The sequence below is a fragment of the Protopterus annectens genome, chromosome 7.part0 (genome assembly GCF_019279795.1).
Source record: "Protopterus annectens isolate FY-2018-M chromosome 7.part0, PAN1.0, whole genome shotgun sequence".
Classification (NCBI taxonomy): domain Eukaryota; kingdom Metazoa; phylum Chordata; order Ceratodontiformes; family Protopteridae; genus Protopterus; species Protopterus annectens.
In genome coordinates, this window is record NC_056739.1 from 1,088,034,926 (window position 1) to 1,088,053,413 (window position 18,488).

At 42.0% G+C, this 18,488-nt stretch overlaps 1 protein-coding gene across 1 annotated transcript in view; it reads left to right on the plus strand.

Annotated features, from left to right (window-relative positions):
* FEM1B (fem-1 homolog B) overlaps window positions 1–13,883 on the plus strand; it is an 83,848-nt gene extending 69,965 nt beyond the window's left edge. The window contains exon 2 of the mRNA XM_044077668.1: window positions 11,909–13,883. Within this exon, the coding sequence (XP_043933603.1) occupies window positions 11,909–13,544 (1,636 nt within the window). The 3' untranslated portion in view covers window positions 13,545–13,883. The remainder of the gene's footprint in view (window positions 1–11,908) is intronic.
* Window positions 13,884–18,488: the final 4,605 nt, after the last annotated feature.

An 18,488-nucleotide genomic window follows, 5' to 3' on the forward strand; every position in this document is an offset into this window, starting at 1 on the left:
TTAGTTCTCATGTACTGCGAGAGAGAGAACAAATTGTTTGTCAAAGGCATGATTAAGACTTCCTTTCAGGAAGAAATAGAGCAAGGTCAGACTACTCATGGCAAACCTACAAAACATATAAAAGAGCATCTACCACTGGATCCTTGGAGTCTGAAAAGGTTCCTTCTTCCAGTAAGTCAAAATCTGATAGACCTTTGATCTCGGTGCCATTGCCTTCAGAGCAGACTGTCATAACAGTGAGGCGCCAGTCCCCGGTTTTGGAGCTGGTGTCTCCTACTTTGAAGTCACCTATTTTGCAATCCATAGCTTCAGCTGCATCATCTTGATCCTCAAGAAGCCCGTCTGACTTGGATGTGGATCATGTAATGCAGAGGCTTCTGCAGACATTGGCCAAGCTTTTGTCTGGGCTGACCCCACGGGCTTTGAAACAGGCTAACCTTCCTCACCCCACATCTCTTCCTCCACCAAACTGACTCGAGGTTTCGGAGCCAGAATGCTTGGAGCCGATTGTGGAGCTGTCTGTACTGAGACCTGCTCCAGGTTCTTCGGATCAGACTTCTCAGACTACTTTGGTCCCAACCGAAGAGTCTAGGGGCCAACAGTGTCTTGTTGGGTCCGGGGAGGACAGTTGAACCGATTTGTTGGGTCCGACCTTGCCTCTCGGGGCTTCGGCGTGGGTGAGTTCGACTCCTACCTCTGGCTCGGAGCCCACCGTCCTGGTGCCGAGAGAACAGTCTGTTTTTCTTCTGATCCAGGGGTTCCTTCACATTGGAGTCGAGGGGCTTTCGATACCAGGAGGAGAGCACTGTTCCCATGGACAGTCCACTTCATCAGGGCTAACAGTTTCTTCCCCTGAAGCATCAGTGTGTACCTCCGCATTACAGATTCCACAGAAGCGTAGAGACCTAGAGCCTCAGGAAGTCCCATCGGGTGAGCCCTGCTCTTCAGAGACCTCCACAGAAGCTCCCACTGAGGAGGTCCCTCGGAATAGGCTATGCAAGGGAACCATTTGCCCCCCCCCCCCCCCCAAGGAATCAGTAACCTCAGATACTGACCTAGATGATTCAGAAGTGTCCCCATGGTCACCCTCAGAAGATATCTCTTTTGCAGATCTCTTAGAGATTCTCAAACAGAGGGGTGGCTGGCAGCCCCTCAACCCTTCTGATGAGTTGGTCTACCTGAAGGCTTTCGGGTCTCAGCCCTCTGCTACTTGGGTATCTCCGCCTTTCGACAAACTTATGAACCTAGTTTGTCGAAAGGCGTGGGAGTCTCCAGATTCAGTGGAGCCTGTCCCTAGGAGGCCTAATAACTGTATTAGATCGCCACAAGACAAAGCTTTTCTCGCCAAAGGGGGGGTCCCTGTTGATACCATGGTGGTGGCAGCGGCCACCAAAAAGGAGTTATCTGAACCTTTGACATCGGTCCATCCTCTGAATAAAGATTCGAGGGTAATGGACCGATATGGAAAGCGCATGTTTACTTCAGCCACCTTTACACTGATCTCTGAATTACCTTACACATTTTACTAGATTGCAAAGACATCCAAACGTGCTGGGAGATATTCTTCAGGGTTCAGTAGCTGTAGGGGTTACAGACAAAATATCCTCCCAACTCTCCACCCTTAATTCCCTAGTAAACTCGTCCATGCATCTGATTTCTTATGCAGCTGATGGAGCGAGTAGAGCAGGGCGTACAGAAATCACTCTTAGGCTTGTGTTTATTGGACCCAAAGTAAAAGAAACGCTTACCAGGTGTGAACAAGAGGGAAAGACTCTGTCTGCTGTCGGAGTCCATTTTCCCACACCTACCAGACCTTATCCCAAAGGTCAGAAGGGAGGAAAATGTGGTTCTGAAAATCTCCAGGAGCTTTTCAGGACACACTTGGTGAACCCCCCTCCAGAGGCAGATGGGGCAATAATGGAAGACGCCGACCACGTGGCAGAGGGGGTCCGCAGAATCGGGGAGACACGGAACAGTTCTTTGGGAAGCCCTGTCAGTGCTCCTGAAAGGAGACCCGCCTGTTCAACTCTGGAGGCAGTCGGGCGACACTTATCTTTGTACCTAGACACCTGACTAAAAATAACAAAAGACAGCTGGGTACAAAGTATCATGTCCAGAGGTTACTCTATTCCCTTTTCCACCTCACCTCCCTTGATAAAAAAGATTGCAGATATTCCACCCAGTCACAGGAAACAGTCATAGAAATCCAAAGGTTGCTAGAAAGAGTCATGCAACCAGTCCCAGCAGACCAGATAGGATCCGGAACTTACTGAAGGTTCTTTTTAGTTCCAAAGAAAACAGGGGACTTTAGACCCATTCTGGATCTCAGCAGACTAAACATATCTGTGAAGAAGACAAAGTTCTAGATGAGTTGCACTGCAGTCGATACTTCCTTTTCTAGGAAAAGACAATTGGATGTGCTCGATAGATCTCCAGGATGCGTACTACCACATAAAAATGGGCAAACCATCCAGAGATCACCTGCACTTCCAGCTGGGAACCATTCACTATCAGTTTTGAGCACTGCCCTTTGGTTTCACAACAGCCTGCAGTGTGTTCACCAAATACATGGCAGTAGTTGCTCCTCACCTGAAGCGTTTAGGATTCCAGGAGTTTCCATACCTAGATGACTGGCTCCTAACTGCCACCATCAGGTAGCAACTCATTCAAGCAAGGGGACACCACTCTGAAGCTCTGCTGTCAGTTGGGGATTGCCATAAACCTAGCCAAGTCTGTCTTATTCCCATCGCAACATACTGTTTTTATAGGAGCAGATCTGGATACCACCACAGTGACCTTAAAGCTTCTGTCAGACAGGGTTTGTGCTCTCCAACACCAGGTTCTGACCCTCCTCTCAAAAGCAAAAGTCCCGGCTTCAACAGTTGTCAAGTTACCGGGTACAATGGCGGCAGCGACTTGCAATTCCACTGGGCGGATGCATGTGTGGATACTACAATGGCTCCTTTTCACGCAGTGGTCCTTTCAAGAACTCCCAATGTTGAATCAGATGATAATTACAAATTCCTGCAAGAAATTCCTGCAAGAAGGACCTTCAGCGGTGGCTAACATAGGATTGTGTAACGATAAGCCGTCCTTTTGTTCTACCCACTCCTGCAGCCATAGTGACCACGGATGCTTCTCTGATGGGGGGGCATTATCCGGGTAGAACAGTCCAAGGCACATGGAAGGAACACGAGGCTCACCTGCATATCAGTGTCCTAGACATGAGAGAGGTACTTGTAGCGTTGCAGTCCTTTCATAACTGTACCTCTTGGAACCATTGCGATACAGACAGACATGTCAGTAGTCTGGTACATCAACAAGGAGGAAGCAAATCTTACCCCCTATGTAGAGAGGCGTTGAGAGTAAGGCAGTGGGCAACCTCCTCCCAGCGCTTTCTAATAGCAACACACATCCCGGAGAGGTCCAGCATGATAGCAGACAAGCTGAGCAGGGCAATTCTATTGCCTCACAACTGTGATACCTCAAGAAAGAAGTGGCTGAAATGATTTTACGCAAATGGGGCCAGCCTTGCTGTGATCTTTTTGCCACTCCCACAAACACTAAATGCAGAAGCTACTTTGCCCTAATTCCCCCTCCGTGGGAAGCTCCAAGGGATGCACTTGTACACAATTGGCCTCCAGGTCTCCATTATGCTTTTCCCACATTACCACTGATACCCAAAGTTTTACAGAAAGCCAGTGCTCTGGGAAGGACCTTAATTCTAATAGCCCCTTACTGGCATTGCCAGGTTTGGTTCCCCTATCTTCGGCCTCATCTATTGGAAAAACCTTAGATCCTGGACCCAGCTCCAGACCACCTGATTCATTCATCGGGGGCTCTTCCTCCATCCCTTCAGTCCCTCAAATTGACAGCTTGGCTGCTCTAATTCCGAACATAGCCAGGCTTCAGAACCTTTCAGCTGCAGCTCAGCATATACTGACATCTTCTCACAAGTCCTTCACTAGGGAATTATATCTCAGCAAATGGAAGAGATTCTCAATATGGGCAGTTCATAATCATATTAATCCTTACTTGGCTCCAGTATCCTCTATTTTGGAATTTTTTACAAATATTTTCAATGAGGGAGCTACTATTCAAATTCAATTGGCAGCAATCTTGAATTTTCATTTTGGCAATGGGGGAGGGGTCTAATGTCATGTCTCATAGACTTTCGAAAGCCTTTCTGACCACCCATCAAATCCCCTCTTGCTCCGTGGAATCTAAATTTTGTTCCGTCATGAATAATTTTTACCATCCTTTGAACCAGCGTCTTCTTGTGACCTAAATATATCACATGGAAAACCATCTTTTTAGTGGCCATAACTTCTGCTCGGAGGGTTTCAGAATTACAAGCTTTGGTCATTAAACCCCCATACATGATATGTCATAAGGATAGATAGTCTCTCAATACAAATCCTTCATTTTTACCGAAAGTATGTTCAGAAACAAATTTGAATCCGTCTATAGAGTTACCTGAATTCTTCCCTAACTATAACAGTAAGACAAGAGTACATGCTGCACAAACATGATGTTCACGGACAGTTTTGCTTTTATTTAGACAGAACCAAAGACTTCAGGAAAACCTATCAACTCTTTGTTTCCTTCTCGGACTCCAGGAAAAGCGCTCCTGTAGTAAAGACCATATTATCAAAATGTTTATCGGATTGCATTTCATTTACTTCAGTGAATAGACCATTGCAAGACAAGATAAAGGCCCACTCAACTAGAGCTGTCTCCACTTTTTCAGCCAAACTACAGATAGATACCATTTGTGCAGCAGCCACTTGGTCAAGGCCTCATACCTTTTATCACTCATTACAAGGTGGATAGGGCCTCCAGGGACAGGGCTTCCTTTGGTTCCACTGTCCTGAAGAATATGCTCCCATGAGCCACCCAAGAAGATGGTGCTTGGGACGCTATCCCATCAGTAAGAATGAAAGCAAGATAGGACAACTTCACATGAAGTTATGTACCTACCATAACATTCCATGTGAGTCGTCCATCTCGCCTTTATTCTTGCGTCCCACTCTCCAACCTCCATCCAGGCTTCTTGGGGACTGAGAACCTGAGGTGAGGCATGGCTGTACTTTCACCTTTCTCTAGTGTATTCTGTGCTGTTGGGTCTATTAGGAGTTGACGCAACATTTTTGGCAGTAAACGAGATCTGATGGCAGCACCAGTGCATCATGGGTTAGGGAGTGAGCCGCGAGCTGGTTGAAGACATTGAGCGTTTGTATTTGGCCAAGTCAGAGCCGAGGATCGGCTCTGAATCCATCAGTAAGAATGAAGGCGAGATGGACAATTCACATGGAACGTTATGGTAGGTATACATAACTTATTTTCTTCCAGAGTAGCAGTTAGTTCACCCCAATGACAATGCAGGAAGCTTCCTAGTACAGATTTTTTTTATCTCTGGCTGCATTGAGAACTGTAAGATACAGTCTTTATGACCTAAGCCAGGTTATTTAATTTCAAACTATTATCAGTGTTTGAAATTACCCCCTTCTCTTTCAGTATCCTCTGTTAAAACATGTGCATTTAAGCGGCTACAATAATACATGTATAATTCTTTTTCTGTCCAGCAGGGTACACTGTTGGTACATTTTAAACACAAGCAGCTTTACAAGTACATTTTTCAACACAAGCATCTGTACAAATCTGTTTGCTATACAAATGATGTATAATTCTTTACAAAGTCCCACTACCTGTGCTGGCATATGTTACACATCCACTGCCCTACTTCTCCTGGCATAGTTGGCAGTACCCTCACATTGTCACAGACCCTCCTTGGGCTATTAATTTTGTGTTAGAGAAGTTAACACTTGCTCCATTAGAAACAACTGATCTGGCTGACTTGGGGTTCTTAAACATGGAAAACATCTTTACTGATTTCTGTGACCTCTTATGGTGAGTCAGTCCTATCTCATTTTCAGTATGTTCAGGGTTTCTTGGAGAACTAATCCTTTTATGCCTAAAATGTTATCAGATTGGTTCATAGATTAGTTCTAGACTAACTGCCCTTAGGGCCATTTTAAACCTAGCCAATTAACCCATGTAAGAATCAAACCCTGTACCTTGCGTTTTTAAGGTACATATCTTAACCATTATGCCAGTCTCCCTTTACTTTAAGCCAAACTATCAATCTTCCCGTTTTCTTTTCTGAATCTGGAGAGAGGATACTTCATAACTTGGATGTCCTCAGAAAACTTGTACTGTCTTGACAAAAATAAATCTTTCAGGTCTTCTAATCAGTTGTTCATTTGTTGTGAATATAAGAAAGGACAATCTGAGTCAAAACAGACTGTTGTCTAAGGCTATTGCCTGTTATACTTACCATAACAAAGCTATTCCAGGCAGGGACAAGGCCACCTGTTGGCTTCATCTGTGGCTTTATAGAAAGGGTTGTATTCTAGAAGCTGCTGCTTGGTCCTCTGTACATAACTCTTACAAAGCACTACAATTATGATTCCATCTCTAGGTCCAGATAAGGCATTGCTAGCCCCATTCTACAGGGGCTTATGGACTGCACTCCTTTCACCTCCCAAATGAAGGTAGTTATGCTAATCTACCCATATAGCCAGAACTACTCAGCAGTAATCAATCTGATGAACGTAGTACAGTTATGCAAGTAGAACTTAACATAGCAGTAGATGCTTGAATGATCACTGCTCCCTCCATCCATTCCCCTTTCTTTTTTAGTGAGTGTTTATGCCAGCATGTGAACATTCATTTTTTTCGGTGTTCTTAGCATTGTCCTTTCAGGGCTACACCTCCCTTTCTCTGCTAGCAAGAAACCTCTAGAGAGCTTTGTGCCCAAACTTTTCTTTTAGCCACTTCTTGGGAGTTTGGGCACATGGAAGGTTCCCTGAAGCTTTGGAAGTTGGCCATCTGTTGTATCCTTGACAGTACATAACCCATATAGCTAAGGCTGTTGCAGCTGTCGTAATGCAAACATCAGCAGGCATACCACTTATGCTGTCTGACCTTTAATCAGAACTTTTACTTAATCATCACTGTGTTGGATATGAGAGCAGTCCTGCTGCTCTAAACTGCCCTGGATTCCCTTTTAGTGGGAGTCCTCGCACATGTGGATATTGTGATGGTTATGTATTAGATCAATAAGAAATGGGTAACCCAATCCTACTCTGTGTTCCAGGAAGCAGTAAGACACTGGGAGTGGGTGTTGGCCAGCAACAGTTTTCTTGCTGCCATCAGTATTCCGGGTGATTTGTTACTTTTCATCAATGAATCACTTGCTGGGCTTTTTTGCCAAGAAAAGTTTGAAAATGGGGAAGTTCTTGCTGTAGTGTGTATGCTTCCCTATACAGTGTCACATGCAGTGATTTTTTTTCTATCTCATTATGTCACCAGAGACTCCTTGAGAAACTATAGCTCAGAACTGGCCAACTAGACTACTCTTTGCTCACCCCTCCCCTTTCCTCTAATGTCAAAAAAAATAGTAGAAGTTGAAACTTCTCAAAGCTGAAGTCATCCTCCTTGTGGTGTGTTGGCCCATGGAGATCTGTTTCTCTACACATCTGTGTCCTGTTGGACAAGGCTGTATTCTTGAGACCCATTAAGGAACTGCTATCTCTGCCATCAGGCAAGTGTCACCTGGGCATTTCCATGCAGTGGCTCAACTGTTGGTTTCTTGACTTCCAGTCATTGCCATTAACCCTACTTTTTATGTAGAGTGGTGATTGTACACTGTCGCCAAAGACATAGTGCAAGGAAGACTCTGTAGGGACAAATATATATGCTTCCTTGTGTAGGCTGCCTCCAGTAGCATATTCTGCATCTCTTTTATGTAGTGATAGACAATCATGGGGTATACTTGCGGGAATGCAGTGATGTTCATTGCCATCCAAGATACTGTGTGAATAACGCCAAGACTTTACGAAAAGATGGCTGATTTTGTTTCCTTAGCTTCAGAGTCTTTGGCATAATGCCTTTGCACTTAAACCTTGTCAGATTGTTATTGGATTATAAAAGCCATTACTTAAACTTGGTCAATTTCACGGTACCAGAGTTGTAGCTACCTCAGTCCATCCATGCTTACAGGTTGCATCAGACTGCTGTAGTGATCATCTGAACAGCTGCCACCATCCATGGAGTTTACTAAGGAAGTAGATTCCCAGGCCTTTCTTCAGTGTTACATACACACCACATACACACTTGGGGACAATTTTAGATTCATCAGTCCATTGCCACATATGTTTGGGAGGCAACTCAAGTACATGGAGAAACCCACACCAGCAGAGAATATGTACATATTCAAAATGGAAGGCACCACAGCTTTCTTCAAAAATGTAGCCCTTTTTAGTTTGTTTAGCATTCGTGGTCTTTAAATACTTTTAACACCATAAGTAAAATGTTTTTCTTCAAGATCCATATTTGCCTTTGAAGCTACCATTGCCAAGGTTAAGTTCCCATTGGAGTCTCCCAAAAGGAAGATCTGGAGACTGTCCCAGGAGTTAGAGAGTGGATCCACTTCTGTCAGATATGAATGTTGTGTACTTGAGCATAATAATGGTTTTGTAGGAGTTGATCCATCTTCTGTAATGATTCCACTCACCTTCCCCTGCCTTGACCAAGGTTGTCTTGTGGGATTTGTATAGGTACTTGTATACTTTTTACTTCAGTGCAGCTAACCTAGGATGTGAAAAGTGCATTGTGGGACAGGGGGAATCATAAAGAGTAGTAGGGGAACGTTTGGCTTGCTGAGTGGTAGTGATGTCTTTACCCTTGATTATGTGAATTAACAGAGGATGAACCCACTCCTGAAGATACAGTGTTGTTAGAAGTAGATAACTTTTCATATAACTAGAATTTTCAAATAATTGTAATTCTGGAATCTTAGAAGTGAAAGGACATCAACCCTCATTTGGGAGTCAAACCCAGGACCTCCAGCAGTCTGTGCTATCATCAGTGCCACTTGACTAAAAAGATCCCCTGGACAAATAGGTGTATTTTTTTCCTTTAAGAGCATTTTCCTTTCGGCTAAGAACCCTGTAGCATGACTTTTAAGAGCCAGTAATTTCTTTTCATTCCTATGATTTTAATGCCTGAAGCAGATTGCTTTTCCTGCATTTGTGTGTGTTTGTAATTTTGGAAGCAATTGACAACCAATTTGGGTGGCTAACACCTGTTACTTGGTGTATTTGCCAGGTTTGCGTTGGACAGTAGGTGGTATGCATCCGTTAAACCGTTTGATTTGTTATGCTTAATATCTGACACAGCTCAGATGGTGTACGGTACGTTGCTGTGGTTGTAGTGCACAGGGTCCTGGGTTCAAGATTTGGTAGTGATGACTCCTATACTGAGCCAACAGATATTGGCAATATACTGGCTGACAGAGTGTGCCAACTTTACCCCACCCCCAAAGGGCGAATCACAATACTGGAGGAATGCCAGATACCCAGCATTACTGCAGCACAGGTTAAAGCTGCATTGTCCAAGGCCAAGAATACAGCTTCCATGGGACCTGACAATATCCCTGGATGTGTTCTACATGAACTACAAACTGAACTGGCACCACGTCTGTGTGCCCTGTTCAGTCCCAGCCTCACCTCAGGCTTTGTCCCCACCAAATGGCGCAATGCTACAGTCAACCCTCTCCATAAAGGGGGAGAGGCTACAGACCCTGAGAATTATCGCCCCATTAGCCTGACGAGTCTGATAGGTAAGACTATGGACACATCATCATGGACCTAATTAAGAAGGATATAGGGACTCTCCATACTCTAGATCCCACGGAATTTGATTTTGTGAAAGGTAGATTGTGCCTGCTCAACCTGGTTGACTTCTTTGAGTCGGTCAACAGAGCTGTGGATGAAAGCAAGGCAGTTCATACAGCCTACCTCGATCTGGCCAAGATCTTTGATACCATTCCCCACTCAAGAATTATTGATAAACTCACCAAACTAGACATCAACCCCTATATCACTAGGTGGGTTGCAAATTGGCTCACAGAACCCACAGTGTGAAAGTACCGGACTTCCAAGTCAGACTGCCGACCAGTCACGAGTGGAGTCCCACAGGGATCGGTCCTATGTCCTCTCCTATGTGGCATCTACTTCTCAGAAGTCCAGGCCAACATGTAGGGACTCTGGCTGACCAGGTTCGCAGACTGCAAGCTGGGGACATTATTAACTCCACAAGTGATGTAGACATCCTACAGAAAGGCCTCACTGAGACCAGTGATTGGTGTTGAAACCATGGCCTTAAGCTTAATGCCAAAAAAATGCGTCATCGTCCCCTTTTGGGAAAAACTAAGTTCCCACTAATTACCACATCGATGGGAGCCCACTGAACACTGAAGGTGTTATAAAAGATGTGGGGACACAGGTTGACAGCAACCGCTCCTTCGACCACCACATTGCCACTGTGGTCCGAAAGTCCTATGTGGCATATCTCAATTACCAAGGGTTTTGCATCCAGGAAGAAAGAGGTCATCATCTCTGTCTACTCTTCCCTCATTAGGCCAATCATTGAGTATAATGCCTCATTTGGCATGTACCTCACTAGACACATGCAACAGCTTTAAAGGCCACAGAAGTACCTCACGAAGAGGATTCTAGGCCTTAAATGTCCTACATGGACAGACTCAAAAAAACTCCAGCTCTTTTCTGTCTCCTCCCTTCTACTAAGAGGCGATCTCTGCTTGACTTATAAAGCCATGTCTGACACATCTCTGTTAGAAATGCTACATCTAAAGAAATCCCAATCCCTCCGCACCACAATCTCCAGAGACCTCAACCTTTTCCCATACATATCAAGCAGAGCACCTCACTGGCCCTCTTCAAGAGAAATCTAGATGAGTGGATGGGAAATAGTTCACCCTGGGGATCACTTCAGTGGCTGTACTTGATAGAGGCACTGGGAACTAACGTCGGGCGGCACATTGCCAGGGCACGTCTATGGGGTAGGCTTGTAAAGGCTCCATGGCCATTAGCATAGTACACACCTATGAACCTGTTATGTATACCATTCTCCAGTAACCACAACCAGCACAGCATTCCTGGTTGTTTCTTGGGTAACTATCCAAATCATAATACTGTTTCCTGAATGCTTTTAGGATTAAATAGCATTTTAATATTTAACTAAAGGTTTTTGAGTCTGTGCAGAAGAGATGTTGATATTTTTTTCCTCTTCTGCAAGTCATCCATTTGTATATTTGAATCAAATAAAATATTAATGACATTGTAACAACTATTATCTTTTGTTCAGTGCTTTATTTTATGGCTTTTGGAGGATCATTTTAATGGAAGATGTATGGGCAGAACTTGGTGTATTAGTCTTTTTGCAGTATTAATGCCCCCACATCATTCCATATAATTAGTAGTTTTTTTTTTTCCCTTTCCTCAGTAAATGGCAGGAGGGGGACCATTTTGGTTTTATTTTAATTTTTTTTTTAGCCAAGACCAGTTGTGATAAACTAATGACATTCCTTTTCCAAAATAGTCTGTGTACCGCTGACTTAGAGCTGTGGTACCTTGACTATAGGTTTTCTTTGAAAAAAAAAATTCCTCATGATCACCATTTTTTTGTATAGCTTCCTGTGATTTTTGAGAGAAACTTTTCAAGAGAAATTGGTGATTTTTCTAAGCAAGTAGCAGTGTACCTTTTTTGTAAACTTTCGCCCACTCACTTGGCTGTAGGTGTACATCTTCTCTAAAAGAAGAAATATATCTTGACAGTGTGAAAAGGATAAAATAAATTTAAGAAAAGGTGTAATGTAAAAATTCAGTACAATGATACAGGCTTAAAGACTAAATAATTTAATGGGATTTTTGAAAGGGAATGAATATATAGTGCATTTTGGGGCTGTAATTGTGCTTTGCTGTCATGAAAATGTTTTTTTTTTTTTTTTTTTTAATTATTTACACTGTATTTGTCATTGCAGGTTTGTAATTGATGGGGCTACAGCTTTATGGTGTGCTGCTGGAGCTGGACATTTTGAAGTTGTGAAGCTACTGGTCAGTCATGGAGCTGATGTTAACCATACAACAGTTACTAATTCAACACCACTTAGGGCTGCTTGCTTTGATGGCAGATTGGATATTGTGCGGTACTTAGTAGAAAACAATGCCGATATTGGTATTGCAAACAAGTATGACAATACCTGTCTTATGATTGCAGCTTACAAAGGCCATACAGAGGTGGTAAAGTATTTGTTGGAACAACATGCTGATCCTAATGCAAAGGCTCACTGTGGAGCTACAGCACTTCATTTTGCTGCTGAAGCTGGACACCTGGACATTGTAAGAGAGTTAGTAAAATGGAATGCTGCTATGGTGAAGAATGGTCATGGGATGACACCATTAAAAGTAGCAGCTGAAAGTTGCAAATCAGATGTAGTTGAACTTTTACTTTCTCATGTGGACTGTGATAGAACTAGTAGAATTGAGGCACTGGAGCTGCTGGGTGCCTCTTTTGCTAATGATCGAGAAAATTACGACATTCTAAAGACTTACCATTATTTATATTTGGCAATGCTGGAGAGGTTTAGAGATTCAAGGAACATCATTGAGAAAGAGGTCCTTCCACCAATTGAGGCTTATGGCAACAGATATGAATGTAAAAATCCACGAGAACTGGAAATCATAAGACAGGACAGAGACGCTCTTCACATGGAAGGACTCATTGTCAGGGAACGGATTTTAGGCTCAGATAATATTGATGTCTCCCATCCCATTATTTACCGTGGAGCAGTGTATGCTGATAATATGGAATTTGAACAGTGTATTAAATTATGGCTGCATGCTTTACATTTGAGGCAGAAAGGCAACAGAAATACTCATAAAGACCTTCTTAGATTTGCTCAGGTATTTTCACAGATGATACATTTGAATGAACCAGTAAAAGGTAGAGATATTGAAAGTGTTTTGAGGTGTAGTGTTGTAGAAATTGAAAGAGGTATGGCAAGGATTAAAAATACACAAGACATAGATATTCATGCAGCTATGGACAACTATGAATCTAATATTTTTACTTTTTTATATCTGGTGTGTATTTCAACTAAAACAGTTCGTAATGAGGAGGAACAGGCTATGGTTAACAGACAGATATACGGCTTGATTCAGCTGGATCCTAGAATTCGGGAAGGGTCTAGCTTACTGCACCTAGCTGTAAATTCTAATACACCTGTGGATGACTTTCACACCAACGATGTATGTAGCTTCCCAAATGAGCTAGTTGTAAAGTTGCTGATAGATTGTGGTGCAGATGTGAATGCAGTGGACAATGAGGGGAACACTCCTCTTCACATAATTGTGCAATACAACAGACCCATTAGTGATTTTTTAACACTGCATTCTATTATCATTGGTTTGGTCGAAGCAGGTGCTCACACTGATATGACTAACAAACAGAAGAAGACTGCTTTGGATAAAAGTACGACAGGCGTGTCAGAAATACTTCTCAAAACTCAAATGAAATTGAGCCTCAAGTGCCTGTCTGCTAGGGCAGTTCGTGTATATGGCATTAACTTTAAAAACCAGATCCCCAAAACCCTTGAAGAATTTGTACAATTTCATTAATTTCCTTATTGAGTATTCTCAGAAAATGGTGCCGCTATTAACTTTTGTAAATCTGTAATTGTTGGTCAGAAATTTTCTTTTATTTCTTTTTTGCAGCAGTTTCTGTTCATACAGATTTAAAAAATATCATGCTGTTTTTTTGATTACCGAACTAATATTTAATGCAGAATGTATGAATTGTATTAAGAATGTCATGGGTTGTTAAAGTGGAAATTATCTGTGACCATTTGTTCTCAGAAAATCACTTCCATGGTGCATGTATTAAGTACTTAAGTAGCTTATTTGTGTGCATGTGGGATTGTTGAAAGGACATTTCATTAAAAAAGCTATCAGAAAGTTGTAGCGTTTAGCAAACATAATGCTTTAAGGTCTAATGAAAAGAAAACTGCATTACTGCATTGCTCCTCTGACCTTGTGCTTCTTACTCTGTTCTAATTCATGCACTGATGTTTGTTATATCTTTAATAGTATAGTAGTGTATATTTTGTCACTGCAGTGTCCCTGTCATTGCACAGACTTGCAATGAACGAATATATAAACTACCATAAAATATTTCCCAGCTGGCAGCTCATGCATTTCATTGCAAAAGTTTAATCCTTCTCTCCTTGTTCAACGGGATACGTGGGAGTTGTCCGGTTACATTTATATGAAAAGTTCAAGCTTTACTCTACATAGTAGGGAAGGAACACAAGCTAGGATGTTCTTTGCTTGCACGTCTCAAAATTAATAGTGCTTATAAAGTGGGTGCAGTTGCAGTGGACTTCTCCCAAGAAAAACAATATATACAGCAGCTTTCTAATACTTTATTGTGTGCGTGTTATGAACTTGAGCATTGTGTACTTAAACTTAGCATTGTTTTTTCTTCATAAATGTAAAATCTGTTAAAAGGAGGTCCATTTTTGTAACACTAGGACTTGGGCTGCAGCTGTTTGGCTTTCTTGGCTGATGGAAGTTTCCCTTGCTGCCAGACATCCCTTTCTCTCCCATCCTGCACCAGGTATCTCTCTGTAGCTTTATCATCATCAACAACCTCTTTTTTCCCCATTTCTTATGTGAGGTTTGGATTTCACTGTGACTCCTCTCACGATTCTGTGCCACTCTCCCATTTGCTTCAACAGTTATGCATGACTGTTGGTGGTCTTTTCTGATAAGAATCCATTCATCTATTGACTGGACAGTCTTATTTCCTCTTGCCTTTTGCATGTCTCTTCTAATTCTTGTTTACTAAATCATCTTGTGCTTTCCTGCGCATGCCCAAACCACTACAATCTGTTGCTTTGACCTTCTGTGTAACTGTCTCACTGTTTGCATCTTACCACTCATAACTGGTGGTGCATCTCCATCACTTCTGTAAGGCACAGAAATATGAATAATGAAGGCAGTGCAGTTGAGGAAGCTAGAAGTACTGGGTGCTGTTTTGTACACTTAACGTTTAGCTTCTTGGACATTCTTCTTTCACACATTGCCCCTGATGCTCTGTGTCAGTTGACTGCAGCTCTTGTCATTGTAGCTTTGACCTCCTTATTGAAACATTCCTACTTGTCAATCACCCCTCCCATGTAGTTGAAGCTGTTAGCCTGTTCCACAATTTTTCCCTTCTGTCTCAGTTTTTGGCTTTTGTAGTCTTTCACTAGTATGAACAGCATTGGACTCGAAGCTGAACCCTGATGCACACCCACTCCCACTGGGAAACCCCTATGGAGTTGGAACACAGTTAACACAGTTCATACTTCGCTCACACTAATTCTACCAATATTTCTGGAACTTAGAACCATCACAGGGTTCCCTATTCAACCTTCCTAGATATGCTTTCTGCAAGTCTTGGAATGCCCAGTTGGACTCTCTCCTCATCTTAATCTTCTTCCCCCGTTGTCTGTCTAGCTGCAAACCTCTAGTTGGTTGTGCTGCATCCTGGTCTGAATCCAAACTGCTCATCATCTTGACTAATTGAGTACTCTGCTTAGTCATTTGTCAATATAGTTTATCAGTGCAATGTGACAGGAGTTTGATACCTCTCTGCTTCAAACTAGATGTCATACAACAGTGTCTTATTGGAGAGGTGAGTCACATTTGTGGTGTGGGAACATTTTATTTATTTATTTATATATATATATATATATATATATATATATATATATATATATATATATATATATATATATATAATTTAACCAAAAGTAACTACATTTTTTCAAATTTAATTTCAGATTGAACATGGTCTAACCCATGTTGGTTCAGTTCTTGTCAGTGGAATTTTGAATAACAACACCCATTTTACGGTTATCAGCAAGCCTGGATAATTATAGGCCAGGAATTTTGGGCTGAAGGTACAAGGAATGGATGCCAAATAGGAGAAGGCCCAGCACTGTACTTGTAGTACAGCACTGGTACCTTTCCCCCCCTCCTACTCTTTCAGAAAGGCTGTGGCTAATTAAGTTTGTAGATGACTGCAAGCTAGGAGTAGGCATTGAATCCCCTCATCCTGCAAGAAGGTTTGTCTCAAATAACCACTGCCAAAATCATGGACTGAAACTAAATGGCAAAAAAAGGAATACATTATTATATCCTTTGGGGAAGTGATCTGCTGTAGGGAATTAACACACTGACAGTGCGCACAGTTGACACAGTTGCTCGGGATTTGAGAGCCTATGTGGACAGTGACTTAACTTTTGATCAGCCTGTGTCTGTTGTTTTAAGAGTCGTTTTATTGAGCTGTTTGTTAAACAAAGGGATTATGTCTAGTTCTAGGGATGTCATTACTCAGCTGTCATTAGGCTAATCATTGAATATAATGCCCCCTTTGGTATATATCTGTCCAGACACATGCGACAGTTGGAATGCCCATAGAGATGCTTTACTAAAAAGATACAAGGCCTACACATCATATTCTACATGGACTGACTGAAAGCCCTGTTACTATACTTGGTATCCTAAAGACAGCTAAGACCTGTATCTGTCTTTCAAGGCATCCTCTGACCCATTTATGGATTTTATCGATTTACTGCAGATCAACAAGTCAGTTGGCATCAGAAATACTCTGTCTAGGGATCTAAACCTGTTCTGCAACATCAGCAGAATTCTTTGTAGGAACAGACATAAGTCACAGAAGATACTGCCACTGTGGAACAGACTCCCCAGCCACATAAATTTCATCACTGGCTATATTTAGGCGCAACTTAGATATGCGGATGGGAAACAAAGTTTTCTCCAGGACTGCCCCTATACTATTCATGGACAGAAACACCTCTTAAATGCTTTATCCCATGCATGGGTCCCCTCAAATTATTTATGGTATGATCCCAGTTATTCTTATTAGGGGCAATCTAGTATTGTCAGCCATGTGATGGGTAAGTCCAGTCTATAACCAAATGGGTAGGGTATTTATTTGGAGCACAAATAGGGAAATCAGTCTTAAAATGTCCTACAAGGGTTAGTTAGCCTAGTATTTATGTATGAACCTATGAAGAAATGACACCTGCAACTCTAACCACATGGGTCCTCTCAGACAACCAGTTAGCTATCCAGCGAACAACAGAAGGATTTTTATTTAGGTTTACAAGTTTGTCAGGAATGCATACATAGGAAATAATGTCAAAGGTCTTGGAGGGTCCAGAAATGTATGTAGTACCACTACCCACTGCTTCAATGACTTTTTCAAAGACCTTACTAAAGGTAAATAGGCAGGACCTTCTTGAAAATGCTGACTTGATGAAGGTCCAGGGATTAATAGATTTTTGATGCCCAGATTAGTGATTTTTCATATCATCTCTGAGATAAATAATGCACTCCACAGGTTTACAAAAAAGGCTAGCAAAATTAATAGGTCTGTAGTTATCAGAATCTGTTGCTGGGCCACACTTCTGCAGTAACATTACAGTGATAATTTTCCAGGTTTCTGGTATGCACCTAGTGGAGAGGCTTGATTAAAGAGGCTAAGTAAGGCTTCAGATGGGCTACATTTGGTAATGAAAGTCAGGTAAGCTAGTCTGTGGTATCTGAGCCGTGGATGTGGAACTCTCAGCTTTTTAGAGGGCTGACCATTCTTGTTCCGTGTTTAAGTTGAGGCTGGTTTATGCCTCAGTAATGTGCATTTCTCTGACATTTTGTGTGTTCAGCTGTGTGTCGTCCCCTAATCTTGTATAATAACTAAACTTCCTGAATAGGGTTTTTGAACCTTGGAGTCTGAATTCTAGGCTTAAGAGATTTGCTTGCTTTCCTTTTGAACCAGTAAATGGTTGTGATTTTAAAGAAGCCTAACTCCCTGAAGCCCAATGTTTCATTCCCTAGTGTATTTATCTCCCTAAAGAACAATCCCCACTTCAACATAAATGGCATGATTTAGCAATTTCTTCTCCTCTGTGTCATTTCTGACCTAGGCAGCTTCCTCATTGCAAACCAGTCTGTGGCTGAATTATGTCTTATGATACTTTCTTTAGGAGTTTGTCTGCCTTGTTTTCAAATCAGTTGTCTTGTCACATTTGAATGTTTCTTGCCAAGCAAACCATACATTGCAAGGTATATGTTCTTTTTTTATTTCATGTCACCGGTGCCGTAGAGCCATCCAGGTTAAGATGGAACAGGATAGACAGAACTTTAAATTCAGGAAATTGAAACTCAAAACTTAGAAAAAAGCAGTGTTATCCTGATTGTCATCTCTATTGTTGTTTCTGTATGCACTTTTTAGAGATCAAGTAACACACATGTAAGTCACTGCTAACAAGGCACTGACACTTTTTTTACTGAGTATTCTCAAACTTAACAGAATTTCTTCCTGTTTCCATTTTATGTGAATGCTATTGTAATCTGACTAGAGAGAGACTAGGACAAGTCTGTCTCATAAATTTTGCCTTCACCTTACATTATTGGTAAAAAGTAACTTTCTAAGAAAGCAAGATCATATTAGGATGTCTACCAGCATGAGAGCATTTAGTGCTGGAAATGAAT